This window comes from Mustela nivalis (assembly GCF_964662115.1).
Source record: "Mustela nivalis genome assembly, chromosome: 17".
NCBI lineage: Eukaryota > Metazoa > Chordata > Mammalia > Carnivora > Mustelidae > Mustela > Mustela nivalis.
The window spans coordinates 20,978,931-21,003,766 of NC_139036.1; the positions used below are offsets into that span (position 1 = coordinate 20,978,931).

Genomic DNA, 24,836 nt, shown 5'->3' on the forward strand with positions numbered 1-24,836 from the left:
GGAGTTCCGGCTAGGAAGAGTCTTGGCCCCCTGTCTCCTTGGAAGTCTTCATGTCTCTGGCACTGGTCTGCTGCCAAGGGTGCACCTTGCTGCATCTGGTTCCCGGCACTTCCCCTGAGAATGTAGAGGGTCCCTGGGCAATAGAAGGAGGGAGAAGACGGGGTAAGGGTGAATCTGGTCCTGGCTCTGATGTTGACGAGCTGGAAGGTCCATATGGACCTGGCTGGATCTGGGCCTCAGATTTCATTTCTCTGCTGTGGTCCAGATTTCTTGGCTTTGACTCTTCAGGAATTGTCACATGGACCCTGCCACTGGGTCGAGCAAGAAAGCCCGAGAGACCCACTATTTGTGCCTACCCAGGCTGGTCATGGTATGGTGCACGTTAGGACTGCCAAACTCATGATGAAATATTGAGATGCTTCCCTTCCAATGGTAAAAAATTGCTAGCTGCAACCCCAGCACCTTCCTCTCTGCCCCAGGCCCTCCTGTTAAGAGCCACCATCCATCCCTTACCACCCTGTTAATGAAAACAAGGGTGCTTTACCTTTTTGTGTGTTATGGACCCCATTGTTATCGTCTCCTGAAGCCTAGAAACAGTAAGGGTCTTATGTGTACAAAATATGCGGTAATCCTAAGTATTTTAGGTATTTAAAAACTGTGTAATAGGAATCTACATATCTATTCTGCGATACCTGTAATATAATATGAGAACATCTGTGATTTTGAATCTACAATTTCTCTACCTTATGACAATGTCACAGATTCTTCTTCTTCTTTTTTTTTTTTTTAAAGATTTTTATTTTACATATTTGACAGAGAAAGATCACAAGTAGGCAGAGAGGCAAGCAGAGAGAGAGGAGGAAGCAGGCTCCCTACTGAGCAGAGAGCCCGATGTGGGGCTTGATCCCAGGATCCTGAGATCATGACCTGAGCTTTAACCCACTGAGACACCCAGGCACCCAGTTACAGATTATTTTATAGCTATTGTGATTTGTGACTGACATTTGTAATGGAGGGAAATACTAAGTTTGAGGTTGAGATGAGTGACAATGAAGGTATGATTTCTTCATCCAGCTTTTTAAGAAACTTCATTCATGGGGCGCCTGGGTGGCTCAGTGGGTTAAGCCGCTGCCTTCGGCTCGGGTCGTGATCTCGGGGTCCTGGGATTGAGTCCCGCATCGGGCTCTCTGTTCAGCGGGGAGCCTGCTTCCTCCTCTCTCTCTCTCTGCCTACTTGTAATCTCTCTCTGTCAAATAAATAAATAAAATCTTTAAAAAAAAAAAAAAAAAAAGAAACTTCATTCATTTATTTATTTATTTATTTTAGAGAGAGAGAGCGTGAGCAGGGGTGAAAGGAGGAGCAGAGGGAGAGGGAGAAAGAGAATCTCAAGTGACCTTGCACTGAGCACAGAGCCCGAAGCAGGGCTTGATCTCACAGCTGAGGGGCCGACCGAGCCACCCAGGCACCCCTGTTCATCCAATTTAATGAACCCATGAACTAACCAATTTTAGAACCCTTCTGTTTAGAGCCACTCAACACCCCCGCCCCCGCCAGAAAGAAAAGGCTAACTCCCCCAGAGCGGAGCACTTCCAGACCCTGCATCTGTTCAGCTCACATCCTCAAACGGTGACTGTTTGTTGTGAGATGACCAGCAGGGGGCAGCCTATGAATGGGAGAGCGGCTGCAGTCCTTTCAAGTTTAAGGGCGGGTCTGGTTACGAAAAGAAACTCAGAGACCCCAAATTCTTTTTTTTTTTTTTTTTTTTTTTTTTTTTTTTTTTTTAAAGATTTTATTTATTTATTTGACAGAGAGATTACAAGTAGGCAGAGAGGCAGGCAGAGAGAGAGAGGAGGAAGCAGGCTCCCTGCTGAGCAGAGAGCCCGATGCGGAGACCCCAAATTCTGTTTGCCACCTGCCTTACTTGTGTGGGCGCCAACTGCCTTGTAGATGCGCTCAATGGGCCCACAGGACTGAGGTTTTACTCTGGAGGAGATCTTGATCTCTGCTCACCGCTGGAGCCGGAGGTGTAGGGTAGGGGCTTCACAGAGAGTCTCCCCCCACCCCTTCCCTCTATAGTCAGGGCTAGGCTGAGGGAGGTGGGTCTTCCTTTTGGGTGCACCGGCTGGCCCTGTCTCCCCCAGCTGCCGACTGTGCCCTATCCCTCTAGTCCTGGACACAGGCTCTCAGGGAGGGTGGAGGCTGAGTAGGGCCCTGACCCCCCAGAGACCACCTTCCAGGGCCAGCAGTGTCCGCAGTACCGGGCTCCCTTCCAGTCACCTCACCCGTGGAACCCGTAGCTCCCACCAGGGAAATGAGGACAGGAAGTTATGACCCGGACAGGGAAGAGACCCCTTCCTGTGTGAAGAGATGGTGGGGTTCAAGGAGGAAAGCAGTGAATCTCAGTAAGAAGGGGTTGAGGGTGGGAAGGGAATCATCTTCCTTCTTAGGGGCAGAACTGCTTCCTTGGATCTTTCTGGACGTTCTCCTGGGAAGAGGCCCCGCCTACCTGCCCTCTCTCGCCCTCCTCAAGCTGGTCCAGAAGTCTTCCTGGGTGCCTCACTCATTGGATTTGGAAACTTCACAGTACAGAATGAGGGTCGGGGTGACATCCCAGACCAGGGTGTCTACAGAAAGGCCTGGCCTTTCTGCCCAGGGAGGGGAAATCTGGAAATGAAGCCTCAGGAGCCAAGACCACAGGCACTTGCTTTATTGTTCTAGGTCAGGGGAAAACTGCAGGCTGTCTAGCGATCTGCTTGTGCCTAACCAAACCCAGGCCAACCTCTGAGGATTTCTGTCACCCCTGGGTGCAGGGTAGGCTGAAGCTCCCACTCGGTGGGGGTTAGACTCTCCAGTAGGGCATGGTGGCTGACTAGGCCACATCCCCAGCTCTGGGCTACATCGTGGGTCTGCCAAACAGTCAAAGAGAGGCGGGTGTCGGCCACCACACACACCCCCTTCCCACCCCTGCCAGCCTATGTCAGGCTCTCCTTCCCTGAATGCCCAGGCTGCCTGGGCCAGTGGAAAGTCATTAGTAAGTTGGGAACTAAACTACATGAAGTTCTTCCAGAGAAGGAGTGAGATTGTTGTGCCCTGGAGAGGCCCTTCCAGAGCCCAGGGCTGGGAGAAGAGGACACTCTGAAATTTCTGAGGGCAAGGGCTTTTCCAAACACTTTGTGCCAGAACTGGGCTCAGTTTGGTCCTGGGGTGGCCGTTACCTCTCCTGTGTGGCATTCTGGGGGAGGTCAGACAGAGCAGACACTGAGGCTGGGTGGAGCCTGGCCAGGTGGGTGCCCTGAACAGCAGCCCCTTGGGGGACCCACAGACAATTTGGGGAGAGGCTGTACAATGACTCCTCCCTGACAGGCTGCTGGGATGAAGATGGGAGAATAAATACAGGGGCCTTCCGGGAGAGAACATGTTAGAAGGGGCCAGGCCTGCAGAGCATGCGGACATCAGAAGAGGGTTTCCAGGTGGTCTTGGATCTCACACAAGGACCTGGGCCCTCAGCTGTCCGTCACGTCAGAAGTGGAGTCAGACTCTCGGTGATGCAGTTCTGATTCTTCTGGATAGTAGGTATGTGGGTGCGTGTGGGTTTGATTTGACTGTCTGTGTGTGTGCACACATATTATGCAGGACGTAAGTGTGGATGAGTGTGAGCTAGGGAGGGTGTGTTCTTTCCTCGCCTGCACACTCGGTCTCTGGGGATCCTGAGTGAGGAGCTGGCTCCCCAGATGGCAGAAATGTGTGAGAGGTGGCATTGGGGGGTACCTTCTTCACCCCCAAGCTGCCAGCTGACAATCAGTTGGCTTGGTGGCTTAGGGGACAGGGCTGGTTTTCCTTCCTTGACCTTTAAGGTGGGCCCCATGTGGGCGGCCAGCGGGGATGTCCAGGCCGGATGGAGGCCAGAGTGGCTGCTGGGCGTGGCTCAGGCTAGGGCCATGGGCTTGGAGCTGGGGCTGAGGTACACAGAGGGGCCGGCAGGGGCCGCGGAGGGTGTGGGCTCCAGCTCCATGAAGGCCGAGTAGAGGGTGGTGAGGTGCAGGTCACCCAGTGCCCCGGAGGCCCCACTGCCGGGTGGTCCCAAGTCGCCGGCCCCGCTGCCTGTCTCTGCCAGACAGGGCCCTGGGGGGAAGCTATGGGGTGGGGGAGGAGGTGGTGGCATTGAAGAGGATGTTGGAGATGAGGTCACCAGTACCAAGGGGTCAAGGGCCAAGCTGTCATCCTTCAGCTGTTCCCACAGGTTTCCTAGTTGGGGAGAGAACAGGAGTCACTGGGAGGTACCGAGGAACCCTGTGGACCCCCACCCCTTGGCTCTTACATGCTAAAAAGACCATTGTTGGGGTGACCTTGACCAGGGAACAGACTGTTGGCCCCAGGGAGTAGCTGGAACCCTCCGATTCCTCTGCCATAGCTTAGATGATCTCCGGGGCTCTTATTTTGCAGTGGGGGTGGGGGGTAGCCAAGGACTTGAGAGCTGGCCCTTTGAAAGGAGGGATGTCTGTGCTGTGCACTCCCGAGTTAGCCTGCAGAGGGAGCCCTGGTGCTCTTCCCCCTCGCTGGTGCCCAGGCTTCCAAGGAAGGCAATCTGCAGTCAAGACCAAGGATCTTCTAACAGTACTCCTCGGGACCCGATGAAGTCCTCCACTGCAGGCCCCAGGGAGAGCAGAGCCTGGAGCAGAGACTCTAGGGAGGAGTCATTGCTGCTACCCCGTCCTCCTCTCTGGGCTGTGGATCTGCATTGTGGCAGGCCAGGGCCTGGGCATCAGCGCTGCAGGGATGGAGGAAGGGGGTCGGACTAAACCCCAGACTGAACTTGGCTGCTTGGGTTCCAATCCTTAATCTCCTTCTTCCTAGCCAAGTAACCTTGAATAAGTTACTTAACCTCCATGTGCTTTTGTGAAAGGGGTTTAATAATCCTTCCTCTGGTTCGAGAGGCCCAGAGGAGAGGGGGCCCGTGAAGCTGATGGTCCCCGGTGAGTGCTGCTCCCCACTTCTGGCTACTTCTGGGCTGAGGCTCTAACTGTGCATTCCTAACAAGTTTACCAAGACCTGGGCTCCAGGACCAGGAGCTCTGTAAGGGTCAGCAGTCTCCAGCTGCCTATGGATGTCCTCAATCACCCCCGTGCTCCCAGAGGGTCTAAGGCCTGGGTCAGCCACCTCCTCCAAGCCTCCCGGGGCCAGGACCAGGGACTGGGCACCCACTGGAGTTTAGGTCTGAACGGATGGACTTGGCCGTGTGCAGAGATGGGGCGGGCAAGGTGGAATGGACTTGATAGAACCCCTCCCCAGATTCCTATCCCACAAATCTCGGCAGGGCCTGCCTAGTTCTGAGGTCTTGCATTCTTCCCCGGGGGGAACACCTTTCTCCTTCTGCCCTAAAAGATGAGTGAGAAAACGCAGCCGCTTCTTGGAATGTTCAGATGGGCAGTCGCTCCCAGCCACTATTCAATGGCACACTGGACTTTTTCCCAGCTACCTGGAGCTGGGAGTGGTTTGATGATGGGGTCCATTGCAACATGTTCAGGGGTAGCAGAAGGAGGGGAGTGGGAGCAAGGACATTTCTCTCTGCCCCTTGGCACCCCTGGCTGGCTAGGGACTTCTCCGTTTCAACTGACCAGAAACCTGGCAGCTAGCTAGGCCCCAGCCTGGAGACTTGGAGGGGATGGGCCACACCGTTGGACGCACCTCTCCAGCCCTTTCCCACCTTCCCTTTTCCGCCCCCAGCTCACCCTGGAAGTCAAAGTCGGTGAGAGAGGGGTTGATGGCGTCCAGGTCAGTGCTAAGGTCTCCGTCTGGGAGCAGAGGGTCCTGCATGGTCCTGGCCGGGGAAGGCTCAGCCAGGAGCTTGGCACTGTGGCTGGGCGGGGTGTTGGCGGGCAGAGGCGAGTCCTGGGGTGTGCCTGGCTGGGCCCGCAGCTCCAAGTGCCCATCCGGCTGCGGGAACAGCGGCTGTGGAGGTCCGGGAGGGGGCAGGCCCGGTGAGAGGTGCGAGTATGTCTGCCCATAGCAGGAGGACACGTGTCCCCCAAGTAGGTCCTGCAGGGGGTTCTTGCCGGGAATGGGGCCCGGAGCTGGGTGGATGGAGTGCAGTGGCTGGGAGAGCCCAACTGGAGGGGCCAGGGGCCGGATGGGGCCTGAGCTGGTCAGCCCAGGGGGTGGGCAGCCCAGCAGTGGGGAGCCCAGCTTCTCCCTCTTCTCTCCAATGAGGCTATCCAGCTCTTCTGCGAAGGCCCGAGAGAGAAGAGAGAGGGACACCGTGAGACCTCCCTTTCCCCACAAGCCCTCTCCCCAGCCTTGGAACCACTCAGACCTTCACTCATTGATAAATTCTCTTTGCTCAGCTTCTCTCCCTCTCCCCCTCCCCTCTACTGTCCCCCTCGCCCTGCTCTTAGGTGCACCACGCCCTTCCTTGCGTTGCCCCCCAGCCTCTCACCCGGCTTGGCCATGCTCTTGCGCACGGCGATAGGGTCTTTCCTCTTCCACTTCTGCAGTTCCTCCTGCATCTTGTCGATTTTAGCCGGATTGAGGGCCCACAGGCAGCCCTTGCGAGAGGAGCTTCCCGATTTGTTCTCTACCTTCTCAAAACATTTGTTGAGAGAGAGGTTGTGGCGGACAGAATTCTTCCAGCCATCGGGTGCCGTCTGCCGGAGCAGAGCAGAACAAGGTCAGGGTCAGGGTCAAGTAGCCAGAGCCAGGTCTGGGCTCCAGAAAACTCCTTTGCCCTCTGGGCACCTAACCGCCACCCATTCCAGGGCTTGTCGTCCTCCTCAGCACCCAGCCTGCGTCTGGCACCCTTCCGGGGTGGGGCAGGGGTGGGCAGGAATCTTGGCCGCAAATTATTTTCACCTAAAATCTGCCTTCATCCCCACCGCTGGCCGACCCTTCTGAGGACTGTCGAGGTGATTCGTACAGGAAGGGCCCGTTCCCTGTCTGGAGCTGGACCACCCCCCGCCCCGGGTCTCCAGGCCTGTGCTCCGAGCCCTGTGCCAAAAGCAAACTCACAACACCCAGGTCTCCCCAAGGAAGCTAGGGGAGGATCCTTACCCTGGGGGCTGCCTCATCCCTGCTTGGGCAAACCCTGGAGGGAAGAATGATGGGTGAGGTCGTATTTGGGTGTGTGCCCGTGTCGCATATATGTTGTGTGTACAGCTGGGTTTTGGAGAGAGAGCGAGGTGTGTGTGTGTGTTTGGAGTGGGGGGGATTGGTTATGAGTCTGTGTGTGCTTGTGCCCCTAAATATGTCTCCCTGGTGTGAGCCCGTCTCTGGGGTGTGGGCCTGTGAGTTCCTTTGAGTGCAAGGATGTGCGTGTGAGAAAGTCTCCCTGGGTGTGTGGGGGGATCCATGACTGTATGTGGGTGTGAGTGTGCGGGGGCCCCGGTGGGGAGGCCAGCCCTAGGTGGGGAGTGGGGGGGCTCGTGCCAACAGAATAAACACCCATTAGGAGGCCCGGTCATGCCACCAGTGCAGTAATTGTGCCCAGGGAGGGTTGTAAAAACCATTAGGCTGACTCAGTGGGGTGAGAGGCGGTGGCGAGGGTGCCAGTGGGCTCCCCCCATCCCCCCACCTCCAGCTCTGTCCCAGGCTCTGTGACAGTCCTAAGCCCAGCAGTGGCTGACGGGTGGGCAGAACATCGGCTCCAGCCAGTGGGGCCCCCACACCCTCAGCCCCCCGTCCCTTTTCCCTTTCAGCTTGCAGTTTCTGCTTAATGAGGGGCGGCCACGCCCTCCTCCCCAGCTCACTTGCCCCAGGGAGCAGCCGGGCTGAATCACGCCCCGCAGAACTGGGTCCTGATGCCAGCGTCACGGCAAGTCGCTGGCAGGAGCTGCTGGATTCTTTCCCAGGGGCAGCTGGCCGGGGGCAGGGGGCTGGTGGAGATGACCCCCTTCAAGGCTCCTGGGGTTCAGGAGGAAGGATTCTCGAGTCACCAGACCGGTCAGCTTGGGATTCACCTTCAACTCCCACGACAGTCCGTACTAGGAGTCAAGGCTGTGTCGCCTGACGGGCAGAGTTAATGTGCACTGGGCCCTTTTATGGGCCCATAAATCTGTGACTTTTGGGATGCCAGGGCACCCCCCCACCCCAGCCACTTCCTGTTTGGAAGAAGGATGGTCGGCAGTAGCAATTATGCCCAGTGGCTGGACACTTCCCCAGTCCCGTAGCCCTGACTCATGGGGCTACAGGACGCCCACCTCCATTGCCTGGGGCATGAGAGCTACCCACCCTAGGGTCCACTCTGTTCTTGTTGGGGAAAATGACCCTTCAAATGAAGAGTGAGCGATAAAGGGGGCCGGCCTTAGGTAGGTCAGAGGGGAAGAGTCAGAGTTGGAGGGAATGGATGAGCCGACTGGTCCAACCTGACCATTTTACAGATTGGGAAACTGAGGTCCAGGGAAGAAGGGGCCTGGCCCTAGATCACACAGAAGACAGTGAGAGAGCCCAGACTCCAGCTCTGTCCCCTTATGAAGGGCCCTGCCCAGGTCACCCTATAGAGCTGGCTTCACTACTGGGGCCTGTCCCATCCTCACAGATGCTTTCTCTCTGAAGTCAAATGTAAACTCAGGAGTGAGGGAGTGATGCAACTGGCTAAGAACAACAACTAGAACCAAAAAAAAAAAGTTGTTAGACCTCTTCACTCTTCAGCCCCATAAAACAAGGATTACACGGCTCCCAGGAAAAATAATTAAGCCAGGAAGATGAGATGCAGGGAGGGGCTGGGGGCCAGGCCAGGAGTTGGCAGGGAGGAAGGGCTGAGAGGAACAGGGCAGGGCCCTCACTTCCCTCTCTCTGGCCTGGCCCTTTGAAGCCCTATATAGGACCCTCCAAAAGCTTTGGGGTTAGGGAAGCTCTTGTCTCGGGATCTGTCGGGATATAGGGGCAGCCCTAGATATTGACTTTGATGCTTTTCAGATCTCGGAGACAGCTCCCTTCCCTCCTCCTCTCCATTCCAGAATCTCTGGTGGATGACGGTATTTCCCCCTTCTCTGGCCAGACCATGCTGGCCAGCTGACCCACTCCTCCTTTGATCGCCACGTGGCAAATTCAAACTTGCTGGAGTTCAGATTACCCTCAGGCGGGACAGTTGGGAAGCCAGTGGGGCTAGAGACCACCTTCTGGCTGGTGGGAGCTGAGTTCTGGACCTGGGCCTCAGCTCCCACTTTTGGCCTGGCTTGCAGATGAGATTAGATCCATCGGAGTAGAGATCTCAGAGAAGACACTCCTCACATACAAGCTCTGATCTCCCTTGCACCCACCCTGGAAGCAGAGGTCTGTGCTGGAGGGTATGGGGGCACATGCCGAGAACAGAAGTGGGTGATGTGAAGCCAAACAGCTTGAGCCACCAACCCATCCCCCCTGTTGTGTGACCTTGAGCAGGAGGAGTACCCTGTTATGTGTTTGCCTATCTGGAGAGAAGGGCATCTGTCCCACCTCTAAGGAGGGAATCTGATAGAAGCCCCTTCCGTGGATGACAGGAACTAGAGGTTGCACAAAGGAAGGTCAGGTCAGCCACCGAGTTCCCCGAGACACTTGAAGACCATGAAACCCACACCCTGCTTTCTGGCAGCACTGCTGCAGAGCCTACCGCCCACAGGGACAGATCTTAATCTCTCCCTGGAATGCAGTGGGTCCTGGGGTCCGTCCCCCCCCCCCCGCCCCCTGGCTGGCTGGAGCGCTTACTCTGATCCCTCTAACACTACAGCCTTCTCGGGGGCAGGGATGGGGACAGCCTCTCATTTCTTCCCTAGCTCTCTCTCTCCCCACTTGGGGCAGGTAGAGGCTTCTTGAAGCCCATCAGGACTGAGATTTCCACTTTCCACCAGCATGAGGTTGGATTCCAGCCTGCTGTGCAACCTTGGGTGAATGGCTTGAGCTCTCTGTTCCTGATGCAGAACTCTCTTGAGAGGAAGTGTGGAAAAGAGGAGGCAAGTTCTCTCCTGGTTTTTATTCTAACCCGTGCTCTACCTTCCCACTGAACCTTCTGGCTCAGAGAGGCCTGGCTCACCCAGGACTCGGGGTGGGAGGATTCGGGTGGATCTTGGGCTCACCTTGAAGTAGGGAAAGTGCTCCGTCATGAAATTGTAGATCTCGCTGACAGGAAGGCTCCCCGTTTTACTGTTCTTAAGGGCCATGAAGATGAGGATGCTGAAGGCAGAGAACAACCTTGAGGGTTTGAACTTCTGAGCAGACAGGGAGTTTCCCCCTGACCTGCCCCTCCCCACCCCCTGCCTGCCCTGGCTAGAGTAGTTGAGGAGAAATAATCCACTGTGGATTTAGGTGAGAGGCTCTATGATGTTGAAAGGAGAAAGGATGAGAAGGTGTCCACTGACATCGGGAATTACTGAGATACAAAGGCCTTGTGGAATCTGAGAGATCAGGGTTGTCATCCTGGCCTGGCCACTCACTAGCTGTGTGGCCTCGGGTGAGTGCCTTAACTTCTCTGAACCTCAGTTTCCTCAGCTTTGAAGTAAGGAAAGTAATAGCTACCTCAGAGTTGTGAGGATTAAGGATGATGCCTTGAATATAGAAGGCACTCGTTAAATGGAATCTGTCATTACCAGTCAGCCCTCAGCCAACTGCACGCTGAAGGGATGGAACTACGGTTTCTTGAGCCCCTACAATGTGCCAAGCATATTCTCTCACTTAATCTTTCCAAAGGCCTGAATCTTGCTGCTCTTTTTCATTTTTTTCTTAAACAGAAAGATTAAGGAACCTGCCTGAGGTTCACTTCTAGTCAATTCAAGAGCCTGGACCTGAACTCTGTCTTGTTGGCCTCCGAGGATGGGGCATGCTCTTTTCTGTGCCCCACCCTGCCTCCCACAAACCCCTTCTCTGTGCTCGGGGCTGCTGTTTGAGTTCCTTGTCCTTCCCTGAGCTTGGACACTGGCTGATGACCTGATCCCATGTGGGGCCTGGCACACAGGAGGTCAGGTGTCACTGTGGATGGGAGGAATGAAAGCTCAGGGGAAAGGTGTTCTAGATGGGCTGGAGGTGTGGGCTTGGCGCTTATAACCCCAGCCCCAACCCTGCAGGCGCTGGCTGCCTGAGCTGCATCTGTAGACTTCATTCCTCTCTTATTTCCAGGAGAGCTTTGGGGATTGGTCTTCGCTCTGTCCCTAGGGCTGAGCCTCCCTCCTCAACTCTTAGTCCCAGGCCCTGGACCCCATGAGGCCAGAACTTAGGGGGCCCAATCTCAGGGCACCAGCCTCTGCTGAGCAGAGCCTCTGACATAGCTCCACGGGGTCAGACAAGGAGGTCAGAGGTGATCTAGTCTATCCGCCTGCCCCCATTCAGGAATCTCCTCTCCAGCATCTTCTCGAAGCCTGCTGGGTATGATTTCCATCCTCTGCCATCATCTTGTACCTTGAGGATTCTGTGCCTCAGTTTCCTCACTGGTTCTCTTATCCCTCTGCCTTCCACCCCAGGGGGGCCGGGAAACATACCTGTAGGAGTAGATGGGTTTGGGGAAGAGAGGCTGGTGCCCATCCGTGCTGGCCTGAGGTGCGATCCGCTGGTACGGATAGTGTGAAGAGCCCAGGTAGGGAATGGGGTAACCACCACCACCTGGTGAGTACTGTAGGGGTCAAAGGGGCAGAGTGGTTGCCATGGTAACCGGTGTTTCCCAAGGTGGGGGAATCCCATCCCCCACACCCCATACACATACATCCAGAGAGAGAGCTGAGGCTAGATTCTTCTCTCCCTGGTTACTGGCTCCAAGAGCAGAGCCATCTGAGGGGGCTGGCCAAGGGCGTGGACATCTGAGGGCCTCTGAGGAGATCCCCATCCCCAGATGTGAGATCTCAGAGACCTCAAAGCTCCTCTCCTCCAGTTCCTTTCTCTAAGCCGGCCAGATCCTCCGGTTGCCATGGCGATGGGGAAGCAGCCCAGATGGGCCAGAGCATGTGAGGCCCTCCAGACTTCCCCTCCATTTCCAGAGCAGCTGGGTCAGAAGTGGGGTGTCCAGGCCAGGCACTCTTTTGCTGGGCACTGCCACCTTTTATGAGTTTCAGTGGCTCTTTGAAAGGGCCGGTCATGGTGGTGGGCAGGTGGGGGTAGGAGGTGATTTTACGGCAAAGGGAGTGGCTGCGATGCCAGGGGTGGTGTTTTATGGGGGCAAAGGGGGTAGGAGACTCTGACTCCCCCATGTGCTCCGGGCCTGAGGTGCTCTTTCCAGGTCACCCGAGAGACACTTGGTGCCTGAGTCACCCTCTCTGCAGCCTCTATAAAGCCCTGGGTGCGGCCATCTTGTTGGGGGGGTGCGGAATGCAGAAGGCATCAAAGCAGGCACCGTGAGGCCACTTGAGGTCTGGCAGCGCCTGAACCTCGCTGCGGCTCTGTCCCTGATGGGCCAGGCTACCTCCGGGACACCCCCTGCCCCAGGTCAGACTCCAAGCCTCAGGAGGGCTTTAGCCATTCCAGCTAAGCTCCTTGTGGCAGTGAGGATGACCCCTCCTGGTCTCCCTTGGTGCCCCTCCATCTCTTTCTTGCCTCCCTCCCTCACGGCAAGCAGTCTGACCACCTCCCCCACGGTATCCTCCCCCCACAACATGCCTGCCTCCCTGGCTTGGCCAAGATCAGGGCCAAAGCTAAAGAGCCGGGAGTAGAACCTGCTCCACAGGCAGGTCCTGTCTCAGTGCCAGGCTGCAGGTGGATGGAGCTGGGCGCTGGGCAGCCACTTGCTCTGTCTTGCCCGGTGACTCCTGGGATCTGCCTGGCAGCTCTGGGGCTCTTTTCTTTCTCTTTTGTAAAAACCTGCATCCCATGCCAGTGTGGGGCAATTACCTGGCATCCTGGCCATGTTGGAGGAGCTGAGGCTGGGCCGTGGGGTGGGGGAGGAGGGATGGGCCAGAGATGATGGGGTCGTGGAGCCTTCCAGGTGGGAAGGTCCCCCAACCTCCATGCCTGGTCCTACCCTGTCTCGGTGAAAGGGAAGTTAGGGGACAGGGCTCCATAGTAAGACAGTGGCAGACCCAGGCGGGAGCCCATTGTTGCCTTTCTGCTCAGTCACCCCACACATTCCTTTTCTCTTGGTCCCTGTCTTTGTTGGGATCTCCTCCTCTCTCTCTTTTTGGTTCACATCTGGGACATGCCCCACTCTCAGCGCCACTCTCTTTCCTGAGACTCTCCATCTGCAACTCTCAGATGAACCCCACCTCCTCCTAGACAAGGGCGATTGCTTCCTTCCCCAGGGAGCCCTGGCCCCCCACCCCAGGGGGCCCTGGACTCAGGCGGCCTCTCCCTGGGGATGCAGACATGCACACTCACATCTCATACCACATGCACACCTCATACCATCACACCTCATACCACATAGTATCCTAGGGCCCACCTGTCCCTGACCCACCTGATGGAAGGGGGGCTGGGAGGGACAGTACAGGTGCTGCAAGGGGGGCTGGTAACAGTACATCCCAGGGCCGGTCTCCAGAGCTGGGGGCTTCACCTTGATTTCTGACCCCTGCTGGAAGGCAAAAAAACAGATGATCAGGCGAGGCCTTGGTTTTCTTCCTCCCTCCCTTCTGTGGCTTTGAAACTTGTATGAAAGCAACCTCTCCTCTACTTGCCCCAAAGCTTAGTCCTAGAGACCAAATGGAGAACAGAGAAGGTCAGAGATTTTTTTCTGAGGGAGCTCAGCAGGTTAGCCGTGGAGCTGGAGCTGGAATCCCTAACCCGCACCTCACTTCAGGTGAGAGGCAGAGGGCAAGCTGTCCGGGGCGGGGTTTGGGGTGGGGGAACTGGGGGAGATTTGACAATGGTCACAGTGAGGTGGGGTAGGGTCAGAGATCTCTCTGGAATATCGTGAAGATACAGGGCCTGATCCCACGCATCAAGCCTGGCTTGGGGTCTGCTTGCTTTCAGAGCTGCCAGCCTCCCGGAGCAGGTCTGTGAAGGACACCTGGAAAAATCCCACTCTACAATTCCCACTGCAGAGCCCTAGCAGGGGGAGCACAGGAAGTGGCCAGACAGGTTGGCCCAGCTGGTGACCCAAAGCCCCGCCCCTTCCTCCTTGGCAAAGCCTGGCAGGCTCCTTGGAGGGGGCCGATGAGTCCTCCCCACTCTATCTCCCGGCCATCCTCAACTCAAAGGCCTTTGCGGCCTGCTCTGGGGAGTCTCCCTCATTGCTGGTCTGCTGGAGCCCCATGGCTGTTTTACCCTGGCACAGAGAACCTGGGTGCTGGCGGCTAGGCTCTGGCTCTCCATGGGGAGTGAGCTCCCCATGGGGCCTCCAGAGTCTAGCACAGGGCTCTGCCCTGAGTGGAGTCAGAGGGAGTGCACAGCTAGGTACTGGAAGGTGAAGAAGCCCACTCTTCCTGGGCTTCCCGGGGGCCTGGGGAACCAGCATCTGGGCCCCGAGGATCGAATCAACTGTCAGCTTTCTGGATGCGCCCTGGGGTTGCTGATGCAGAGATATAGCCATAATCATAGAATCTCAGGCCTGGAAGGGCCAGCAGCACGAGGTCCAACCGCCTCATTTGGAAGATGATGGGGCTGAGCCCACAGAGGGGAAGGGACATGTCCGAGGTCACCCTGTGAGTCGACCAGCTAGCTGTGGTTCTCTGGGCCCAAGCCCCTCTTCACTGCACAGGAGGGAAGGGAGTGGACTCAAATCTCAGCCTCACTTCCTATAGGGCCAAAGGACATCTTGGGAAAGTCACTTGATTTCTATGGAATGCCAGTTTCCTCAGCTGCAAAATGGGGATAGTGGGAAGTCTTTCGAGGGTGGTCATGAGGATTAAATGGGGCACTTGAGAGAAAGCCTCTGGCACGATGCCCGGGGGCTGGCAGCGAGTGGATTTGGGGGGCAGTAGCTAATATGACACCCTCACTATGAGTGACTGTCACATTCAATGGGCCTGAGGAGAAGCCATCCAAAGGGCCCCAGAACCAAGGGTCCTGTCTTGGCTGCTACTGGTAGGTACCCAACCCCTTCAGGCTTTGTTGGGGTGGCTTGGGGATGGAGTGGGAGCCTGTTTGAGAATAAAAGGTGAGGAGAGCTGGTGAGCATCTGAAGCAGGCACAACCCAGCCTAGCCCATTCGTGCCTACTCTCTCAGGGACCTCCAAACCCTCCTCTAACTTTTCTCTTCCCAGGGCAACAAGACTAGGAGGCAGTTCCTCTTTTTACATGAGGCCCAGAGAGGTTAAGTGACTTGCCCAAGATCACACAACTAGTGGGTATGACTGTGGAAGGAGATCCCCACTTTCCAAGGTGCTTTCAAGGTATTTCTATGAATATACCCAGGCCCCCCTCTCTGGGCAAAGAATAGGGTCCGGAAGTGTCCTCTGAGAAACCGGAAGCCCTCTCTCAACCCGTGTATGCTGATGCTGGAGAAGGAACCCTTCTGTGGCTCCTCCCTAACTCCCTAAACCCTTTCTCTTGGTCTCTGGAATGTGTTTTTCTTCTCACATTTGCATATGGGCAGGCAGGTCTGGCTGGGGATTCTTAAACAAACAGAGAAGTCACACGCAGGAATCCTGACTCAGGAGCCTCTGGGAAGCTGCCAGCTTCCTCAGCCTGACCTCCTGCCTCCCCTCACCTTGGCCCCTCCATGGCCAGGGCAGGTCAGCATCACACTCCCCTCCCCCATATGGCCTGGAGGCCAGAAAGAAGCTGAGACCCCAGCTCTCTGAGCTTGCTGCTTCCCTGGAGCCCACAGACCGAGTCCAAGATAGGGAAGGTCTGGGAAGGGAAGGCGGAGTTTGATCTCAGAGGACTCATCTTGGGCTTCTGGGAATTAGGACCCCTTGGGGTGAGTGGGATGCCCACCGGCCACTGGTACTCACCAGGACTTGGGGGCTGTGCTCTTGGCTGGGATAGGGGAGCCCGTTGCTCCAGGCCTCTGCTGAGAAGCCAGGCAGGAAGGCCTCAGCCTCCCCGACATCCACAGGGATCTCCTCGAAGGCCTCCAGCGCCCCCGGGGTCTTAAAGGAGTGTCCATCAAGGGCCAGGGCGGTCTGGGCCTCGGGGAAGACGTCCTCATGGAAATGCCGCTTGTATGGGTGGTAAGGCCCATGGCTGCCCTTGAGGAAGCGCCCAGGGCTGCTTGCTGGGCCCTCCTCAAAGCCGAAGCTGGGGTACTTGTCTGAGGGTGAGAGCCGGAAGGGGCCCGGGCCTGGGCCGGCTGGGCAGTGGACTTGCTCAGGGCCTGGTGATGCGACGCTGGGGCTCTGTGGGGGCAGTGAGGGTGCCCTCTCTGGGGGGCCGTCGGGCACAAATGATGAGCAGCTGAAGCCGGCAAGCTTCTGGGGTGGACAGAGGGTAGAGAGCCTGTGAGTAGAGGCTGGACCAGGACCCTACTTTGGGCTAGGGTAATGGGGACTGCGGCTGAGCTCTGGGTGACCCCCAAATGATTGAGGAGACATAGACTGCCCTTGGAAGCCCTAATCTGATGAGGGCACTCTGCTCCTGGATCTGAGATGCCCCAGGTCAGAGAGATGCACAGCCCTGCCCTGGGAAAGCCCCAGACGGAAGGGATAAGCAGAGGTGGGGATCCGAACCCTCTGGATCTTGGAGTCACTGGGTAATTTGCTCACTGCTGGAAGGGACAAGGCAGATCCCAGGAGGTCCCCTGGGGTTGGGGGGGGGCTGGTCCAGCTGCTGCTGGGCTGTGTTTGGGCCCAGGTGCTGGGTACTTACGTTCTGTGAGGCAGGGGAGCCTGGGAGGCCCGGTGCCTGCATGAGGTCCCCCTGGGGCTCGCCCTCCAGTCTGGCGGGGCCGGGCAGTGTGGCGTCAGACTGCGGCGGGAGTAGCGACACCATCACCCAGTCCTGGCCTCGAAGAAAGCCGGCTGTGATGAGAGTGAGGACTAGGGTCCTGGGGTGACCAACCCCACGCTCACACCCTCTACTCCCACCCCATCCCTGGGCTGGTGCCCTCACTCCAGCCAGACATCTGGTAAGACAGAGAGAGACAGACAGACAGACAGGCAGAGAAACAGACACAGTGAGAGACAAACTCGAGCCAGAAGGAAGCAGATAAACAATGAGAGACAGAGGAAGAAAGCACAGAGGGAAGACTGGAGAGAGAACAAAACACACCAGGTGGGGGGCCCCCTTACCCCTACCCCAACCCCCTTCCCCATGAGGGAGAGTTGGCTTCTCTGGAGCTCAGCTGCGGATGGTCCCCTTGAGACCCCGCCTCTGGCCCCTATCTCCCAGAGAGGGACAGGACTAGGTGACCATTGCCAGCTGCCTCTGCTCAGGGGCTGAACAGGTGGTCGGTCTGGAGAGAAGGGGACTGCAGAGAGTGGGTCAAGCCCTGACCCTCACACTTCTCCTGCTGCAGGTGACCGAGCCCTCTGTAGAGGTGGGACCTGTCACCGATGCCACTTCAGGGACTGGCATGCCCAGGGTGCCCCTGGGGACTCGAGGAGACCTGGCTGCCTGGTGGTCCTGTGAGCCTGGCCCGGCCCCGGGGTGCCACCACTGGCCCACTGGGCGATGTTCGGCATGGGCTGTTCCTCCTGCCGCCTCCAAACTGCTTCTTATACCTATGTATATACGAGAGGCCCTAACCTCTTTTTTTTTTTTTTTTTTTTTTTTTTTAATATTTCAATTTTGGGATGCCTGGGTGGCTCAGTTGTTAGGCGTCTGCCTTTGGCTTGGGTCATGATCCCAGGGTCCTGGGATCGAGTCCCGTGTCGGGTTCCCTGCTCAGTGGGACCCTGCTTCTCCCTCTGCTCCCCCTGATTGTATGTGTACTCTCTCTCTGACAGGTGAATGAACAAAATTAAAAAAAAATAAATTTAAAATTTAAAAGAAATTTCATTTTTAAGTAATCTCTACACCCGACTCAGAGCTCAAACTCATAATCCCAAGTTTATCCCAAACTCATAATCCCTGGCGTCCCCAGGCCACTGCCCTTTCTGAGTTTTGGTTTCACTATTTGAAAACTAGGGCCTCGCACTAGATGATAGCTTAGGACTCTTTCAGCTCCCACTTCTAGAAGTATAGAACCTTGTCCCCGGCACACCCCAGAGGTTGAGAGGACTTAGGTCCAAGCCCTTCCTTGCTAGCTGTGTCAGGGAAGCTCTCAGAGCTTCGACACCATCATCGACAGAGCGGGAGAGAGGTAGGGCCTCCCACCGAGGAATGCTGTAATAAAGGAAATCACACACAGGAACCATTTTGCACAGTGCCTAGCATATCCTAAGTGGTCTCCAGATGCCCTCTCTCGTTATTAATATCCTTATTAGTACAATTTTACTATACTCAGCCTCAGCTTTCTGCCTTCCTTCCCCACCACCTGCCAAGGACAGTTCCTCTGGAATGTTCTCCTCTTTGCCAAGTGGTCTCAGATAAAGCCTGCCATTGGCTGAGGGCCTGCTCTGGGCTGGCCTCTCTGTAAGCGATTTGGAAAGTTTTCTCATAGGTTTGTCAGAACAAACCCATAAGGAAGGTTTAAGCCCACTTTAAGCCCACTTTACAGCTGAGGAAATTGAGGCTCAGAAGGGTTACACGACTTGCCCAAATCACATAGCAAATCCTTAATAGAGTCAGGATTCAAACCCAGCTCTGTTCGCTGGGCTCCTCATATGGTTTTTTCATTTGGTGGGGGCCAGACTGAGAGTGGGCTGAGCTGGGGGGTGCCAAAGAACAAGAAAAGCGTGAAGTTCACACTCACTCCCTCCTACCCGAGACCTCTGCAAAGCAGATGAGGGTAACTGTGCATTTCCCAGACTGAGCTCTCTCGGGAGTGCCCTGGGGGACCCCATGGTGCCCAGTCTAGGATCTGCATGCCAGGGAGGCATGAACTGTCTCTTCCCTTTGCTTGGGGGGTGCTGTGAACAAGGAAGGGAGGGCATTTGCCCCAAGTCCCTCCAGGGATCAGTGGCAGAGGGGTCTAGTAACTGGGGTCCAGATGAGGGGGGGCATGGGGAGGCTCTCCCGCCCCTTCAAGAGTCCCTACCGCCCCTTCTCCATGTCCCGGCACCCGCTCAATCATAATGCTAAATGCGGCGTGACCAGGGAAGCGCAGAGCTGGCCGTAACTGGACACCACAGCGGAGCAGGCATGGGGCCCGGGGTGCAGGGCAGCCTATCTCCGGCTCCGCATGACTGACGGCCCGCCCCCTGCCCCCCACACTGCCGTTCCCTGGACAGTCCTGGGACAGCCGGGGCCTGCCTGCCACGCCTGGATGTGGCCCAGGGCTGCTTTCCCAAGCCTCCTCCGGCACCTCCACAGGTGAGGCCGGGGCCCTTTCGTCTCCCCCAGGTCTTGGGCTTTGGAACCCATGGAGGGGGGTGGTCACTCCCCTCTCCCGAGGCAGAATGGTGTGTGATTAAGAGCAAAGGTTTTAGGTTCGGTCCAACCTGACTTTGAGTCCCAGCTGTGTCACCACCTGGCTCCTCGATTTTGAAACCCCTCTGTAATTCTTTGTATCTTGTTCCTCTGATGAATGGGGCTTGTGGGCCTATCTCCCGGGGTCAGATGAAAGGAGATAACGTGTGAAAGATGACTGGCCCATAGCAAACCCTCAAGGACATGTGTCACGCATTTGGCCTTACTGACCCAGGCCTCTGGTTTCCCCGACGGTCCTGCAACTTTGGGCCTGGCAGGCCTGGGGAGATCGGACAATGACTCCCCAGGAGGCAGCTGCCCTCTCTGCCTGGTCTTCACTCAGCCTGGCCTCTGGGGGCTCAGATCCCAGCTCTGCTCCTCTGAGATGTGAATCTGAGCAGGCAGCACCTCCTTCTGAGGGCCCGACCTTCCCGGAAGGCCCCCTGAAGCCTCTGCCCCACTCCCACCCTTGCATCAGCCTCTGCGTCCCAGGATATCATCTGGAGACCTGGCTCACTTCCTGATCTCAGAGACCTCAACTGAAGGCTTTAGTTCACACACAGCTGTATGATGCACATGGACTTGGCCAAGCCCCATAGACAGGCTTAAAACCAGGGAGTGCACACAGAGCTCAGAGGTCCACTGCCCTGGAATGGTCTTCCTGCCGAGCTTCCTCTGGGTTGGTTTTATGAGGGCCCACTCCTGACTCAGTGGTGTACCCTTTTGGTCACCTCAGACCAGACTGTTTTACAAATGAGGAAAGGAGGCCCAGAGAAGAGGTTCAGTGACTTAGCCTAAGACCACACAGCCCCTGAAAGAGGCAGTTCCCTGCCAAATGCATCCAAAAGAGGCTGGGCAGGGGCGCCTGGGTAGCTCATTTGTTTCTGTGTGTGTGTGTGTGTGTGTGTGTGTGTGTGTGTTTAAGATTTTATTTATTTATTTGACAGAGATCACAAGTAGGCAGAGAGGCAGACAGAGAGAGGGAGAGGAGGAAGCAGGCTCCCCGCTGAGCAAAGAGCCCAATGCGGGGCTCGATCCTAGGACCCTGAGATCATGACCTGAACTGAAGGCAGAGGCTTTAACCCACTGAGCCACCTAGGTGCCCCTGGGTAGCTCATTTGTTAAGCATCTGCCTTTGGCTTGGGTCACGGTCCAAGGGTCCTGGGAATCAAGCATCGCATTGGGCTCCCTGCTCAGCGGGAAGCCTGCTTCTCCCTCTCCCACTCCTCCTGCTTGAGTTCCCTCCCTCGCTGTGTCTCTCTCCATCAAATACATAAATAAAACCTTAAAAAAAAAAAAAAAAAAAAAGAAAAGAAAGGAAAAGAAAAAAGAAAAGAGGCCGGCCTGTGGGGCTTTGATTGGTATAAGTAGGGGGTCCTGTCCAGCACAGGAAGGAGCTCACTGTTGGGTAAGGGAGAGGGCTGGGCTGGTCCCCGACCCCTCCCTGGAGTAGCTCTCAGTGACCCTGAGGTTGGATGATCTAGTTCAGAAGCTCTAGGGTCAGGATTGAATCTGAATCCCAGGAACTGCAGGACTTCGGTTGGGCAAGGTGCTTCACTTCCATCCCTGGGCCTCAGTTTCCTCATCTGTAATAGAGGGCTAATAATACATACCTCTCTGGAGCATTAGATGAAATATTGCTTGTAAATAGCTTAATGCATAGTACATACTCAATAAATAGTAGCTATTAGTAATAATTAGCAGTGGGGCAGAGTTAATTTAAAGCATGAGCTCTGGGGATGGGGGAAGGAGGACTCCCCCCTCTGTCTCCATGGCATCATCCACCTGCACTGGTGGCGGCTAAACTTCCCTCCCCTTGACTCTCTGGCCTCAGAGATCATGCCAGCTATCCCCCTGTGGTAGATGGAGCCAGGGTCCGTAGAAGCTCCCAGGGAAGGTGGGGAGTGGGGAGGGCTGCTCTATTGCTTTAGATCTCTCAGGAGGCTTTGCCAATGGCTCCAGTGTCCTGAGGCTAGCATCCACATTCAGAGGGAATCTTGGAGTCTAACCTCTATCCTACCTGCTTTTGTTCCAAGGAACACGATCGTGTGTGTGTGTGTGTGTGTGTGCGCGCGCAAATAGCAGCAAACCCATGGGGGAGGTCCAGTCAGCTCACCTACTCTCTCAGATCCCAGCAGCTACCAGAAATGACTCCCATGACCCTGCCGCTTAGTGTGGGCTCCCCTGATCCACAGCCTGCCCCCTTCCTGGACTGAAGCTGGGCCAGGGCTCTCAAAGGCAGACTGTGCCCTGAGGTCCCTTCGACTGTAAGGATGACCGACCTACCGACCGATCGTCCTCCTGACTCTCCATCTGTAGAGCACCCTGCAATTTACAAAGCTCTCGTATCTCTCATCTGCTTCGTTCTCCCTCTGACCCAGAGGGTAACAGGCAGTGGTGTGCTAGAGACAGCTACCGTGGCCTTGCAGGAGCCAACTGTGCCCACGTCTTTCCAGCTCCCCGTTCTGTCAAATCAGACTGGATTGGCCATGGTGTAAGCATTTACCCATGGACATTAGCAAACACTACAAATCAGAGACTTTTTTAGGGGGTGGGGGTGGGAAGAGCTCGTTGGTGAGCATTGACCAGCACAGCACCAGGAGAGGGGGCAAGGTCATTAACCCCATTTTTCAGGAGAGAAAATTGAGGTCCAGAGAGAGGAAGGGACGTGCCCAGTGCCCTACAGCTAAAACTGAAAATCCCGTCTCCCGAAACTCCGGCCACAGGAGCCCCAGCCACACCCCCAAACACACAATAACCCTGACCAAACAGGGTCTGGAGACCAGCTCAGTAGCTCAGCACCCTGTCTACCCTCGGCTCTCTAAGCTACCTCTCCTCTGCCCATGACCCTCAGAGAGTCTCGGGGCATGGCTAGGGCTGGAAGAAGGACACTTGATCTTCCTTGGGCTCAGAGGGAAGGCAGAGCAGAGTCCCTGCTCCCTAACCTGCTTAGGGAGCATGATAGGAAGAAATTCCCCAGAAAGCATGACAACAGGAACAAGGAGCATCACTGCGTCCTTGGTCTGTGCCCTTCTCGCAAACAGCCAGGCCCTGTGCTCCCTCTACCCAGGACATCTCCCCACTTCTCAGAGACCCTTCTCCTGGTGCCTTAGAACTCAGGCAGAAGAGACCATTTGGAAGAAGTGGGAGGCGGAGGACACCCTGTTTGCCGATTGTGTGACCTTGGCCAAGTCATTTTCTCTTTCTGTACCTCTGTTTCCTTATAAGTGCAATGAGGGGTCGCAACCATTTGCATCTGAAGTTGCTGACACTGGTCCTGCCTCCAGCAGTGCCCATGTCCTACGAGCTGTCCGCGGGGCCTCCCCCGTGCCGTGCCTCCCTGAGGGACCTCCCTGAGGAAATCCTCCAGTTACAGCTGGGGGGAATTATTATACCCCAGAAGAGGATTTATTATCCTCATGTTATAGACGAAGGGATTGAGGCTCCCGTTAACCCTACTTAACCCGAGTTGGTCTAGCTACCAAATTATATGACCCCCCTCCCATCCCCCCGGATTCACACCTGGGCCTCAGAACCTGTGTGCCTAACCATGACACTCCCCGGCCTCCGCTCAGGGACCCCTCAGCATCCTCGCTTGCACCTGGGAGCCGGAGTGGCGGGCTGGGGACAACCTTGGAGGTTCCCTTGGGAGGGTCTGTCTGTCTCTGCATCCTCTGTGGGCAGCTGAGTCACAGAGGACACGGAGGGCCCTTCCTGGGCTCTCTGCACACTCCCTCCCACTGGGCAGCCTCCCACCCGCCTTTATGAGTGGGGAGGAGATGGTAGAGTTCCGCCTTAATGGTTTCTGTCACTGGCTGCGGCAGCATGTTTTATGAGAGGTGGGGCCCGGGCCTGGTGCTGCCGGTGGCCCCACCCAGGGCTCCGCCCTCCCGGCCACTGGGAGGGGGCCCCTGGAGCAGCTCAGTAATTACCTAGCTGGGGGAGGCCACGAAGGGCCCTGGGGCTGCTCCCCAGGCTTGAGCACCCCAGGATACTGGGAGTGCAAGGGTGCCAAGAAGGAGGGAGTTTCTCCATCCTCTCGTCCCATCCAGGTTGGGGGTTCAGAAGCTGAAATTCTGGCCCCTCTGGCTCTCCACCCGGCCTCAGTTTCAGGAAAAAGGGTCAGCTGCCCTGAGATCTGATTAAAGTGCTGTGAGAGGCAGCCTGGGGACAGAAAGAGCAGGGGGAGGAGTGGAGAAGAGCAAGCAGCAATAGCAAGCAGCATCCCCCTCATGGGATGCTTTCCTCAAACCTGAGCCAAGGACACCTGCCGCTGAGCCATTCCCATCCCCAGGACAGAGCTGTCCCAGAGCCACTGCAGTCGTTCCCCTGCGGCTGGAAACGGACTGGTCCTAGACTGGCACTGGGTGCGCCCATCCTGAGAAAGCACTTGAGCCCCCTTCCATGTCTGGGGCTGACCTGGAAGTTCTTCCAGATATCGAACCATAGTCTCCCTTGTCATCTTAGTCCTCCTGCCCTGTTCTTCCCGCCATCCATCAAGGAATCCTCCAGAGGCAACCGACTCATCCCTTCTCCGGGGTGGGTCCCAGCCTTGCTGTGGATGCCCGACTCCAGCAGCTTCCTATTTTCCCCCACTCTCCTTTGCCGGGCATCCTTTCCTTTCCACCATCCCTGGCCACCTCTGAACAGCTTCCCATCTCTTTGGCCCATCCCCAACCCTGCCACCCAGCTCTGGCCTCGGAGGAGCTGAACCCAAGCACTCACAGTGGGCTCGGGGCCATGGCCACCATCACGGCTTCGGGGAGTCATTCAGCCCAGCAACACCCAGGGAGCCTCCATCGAGGTATAAATACTCCCACATGCCTGGACCGGCCCCCTGCCTGAGGGCTGGGGCGGGGCTGCCTCCCCAGGCCAGGCAGGCAGGTCACGTGCCCCATAAATGCCACAGGACCACAGGCCCTTCGTGGCAGCCCCGGGGAGACCAACTGGGGCCTGACCTTTCTGGATGGATGGACGACGGATGGGTGGATGCAGTCTACAGGGGGACGGATGGACAGATTGATGGGTGGACTGATGACTGGATGGGAAGCTGGACAGCTGGACAGATGGACAGATGGAGAGACTGATGGATGAATGGATGGGGAACATCCCTGAGGATGTTCATTTGGTAAATGGGAACCCGGAAGGGTTGCTTGGTTTTAAGGAAATAAGAAATGCCACCCTTCATGCTCCTATCCATTCCTTTTGAGACACACTTCTTCCCAGGACCCCTTTTCTCCTAGGAAAGACTGTCCACCTAGTCACAGTCCACTGGCTCTAATGGGTTCTCCCTACTCCTTAGATGCCCCTTTCTGGAGACCTAAACACCCCAAGAGTAAAAGAGATCTTTTACTCTTACTCTTGAAGATCATTCATGGTCTGCCTTTTCCTCCCTCCTGCCTATTCCCGAGCCCAGGCTCTGCAGCCGTGAGCCCACCCCAGATCTTGCTCCCAGAAGCAAGGTTAGCTTGCTCGCCAAGGTTAGTAGGAAGAAGAGGAGGAAAATTCTCAATTCCAAGAACCTGAGCCCCTTAGATGGGCAACTTAGAGAGGAAGGTGCCCCT

The 24,836-nt window shown here is 56.3% G+C and overlaps 1 protein-coding gene across 3 annotated transcripts; it reads right to left on the reverse strand.

The window, feature by feature from the left end:
• Nucleotides 1-2,706: 2,706 nt before the first annotated feature.
• FOXN1 (forkhead box N1) lies at nt 2,707-16,761 on the reverse strand (the record flags this gene model as incomplete). 3 transcript variants are annotated; one of them, XM_082706750.1, is made up of 8 exons in its annotated part: nt 2,707-4,245; nt 5,730-6,221; nt 6,434-6,641; nt 10,044-10,140; nt 11,439-11,569; nt 13,340-13,450; nt 15,777-16,235; nt 16,630-16,761. In XM_082706750.1, the coding sequence occupies 8 exons, from the start codon at nt 16,750-16,752 to the stop codon at nt 3,926-3,928; spliced, it is 1,941 nt and encodes a 646-aa protein (XP_082562876.1). In that variant the 3' UTR covers nt 2,707-3,925. The 3 variants fall into 3 exon arrangements, with proteins under 3 accessions (XP_082562876.1, XP_082562875.1, XP_082562877.1); XM_082706749.1 differs by having other exon boundaries at nt 13,340-13,453; XM_082706751.1 differs by having other exon boundaries at nt 13,340-13,453; nt 15,777-16,232; nt 16,630-16,752.
• Between the last annotated feature and the right edge of the window lie 8,075 nt (nt 16,762-24,836).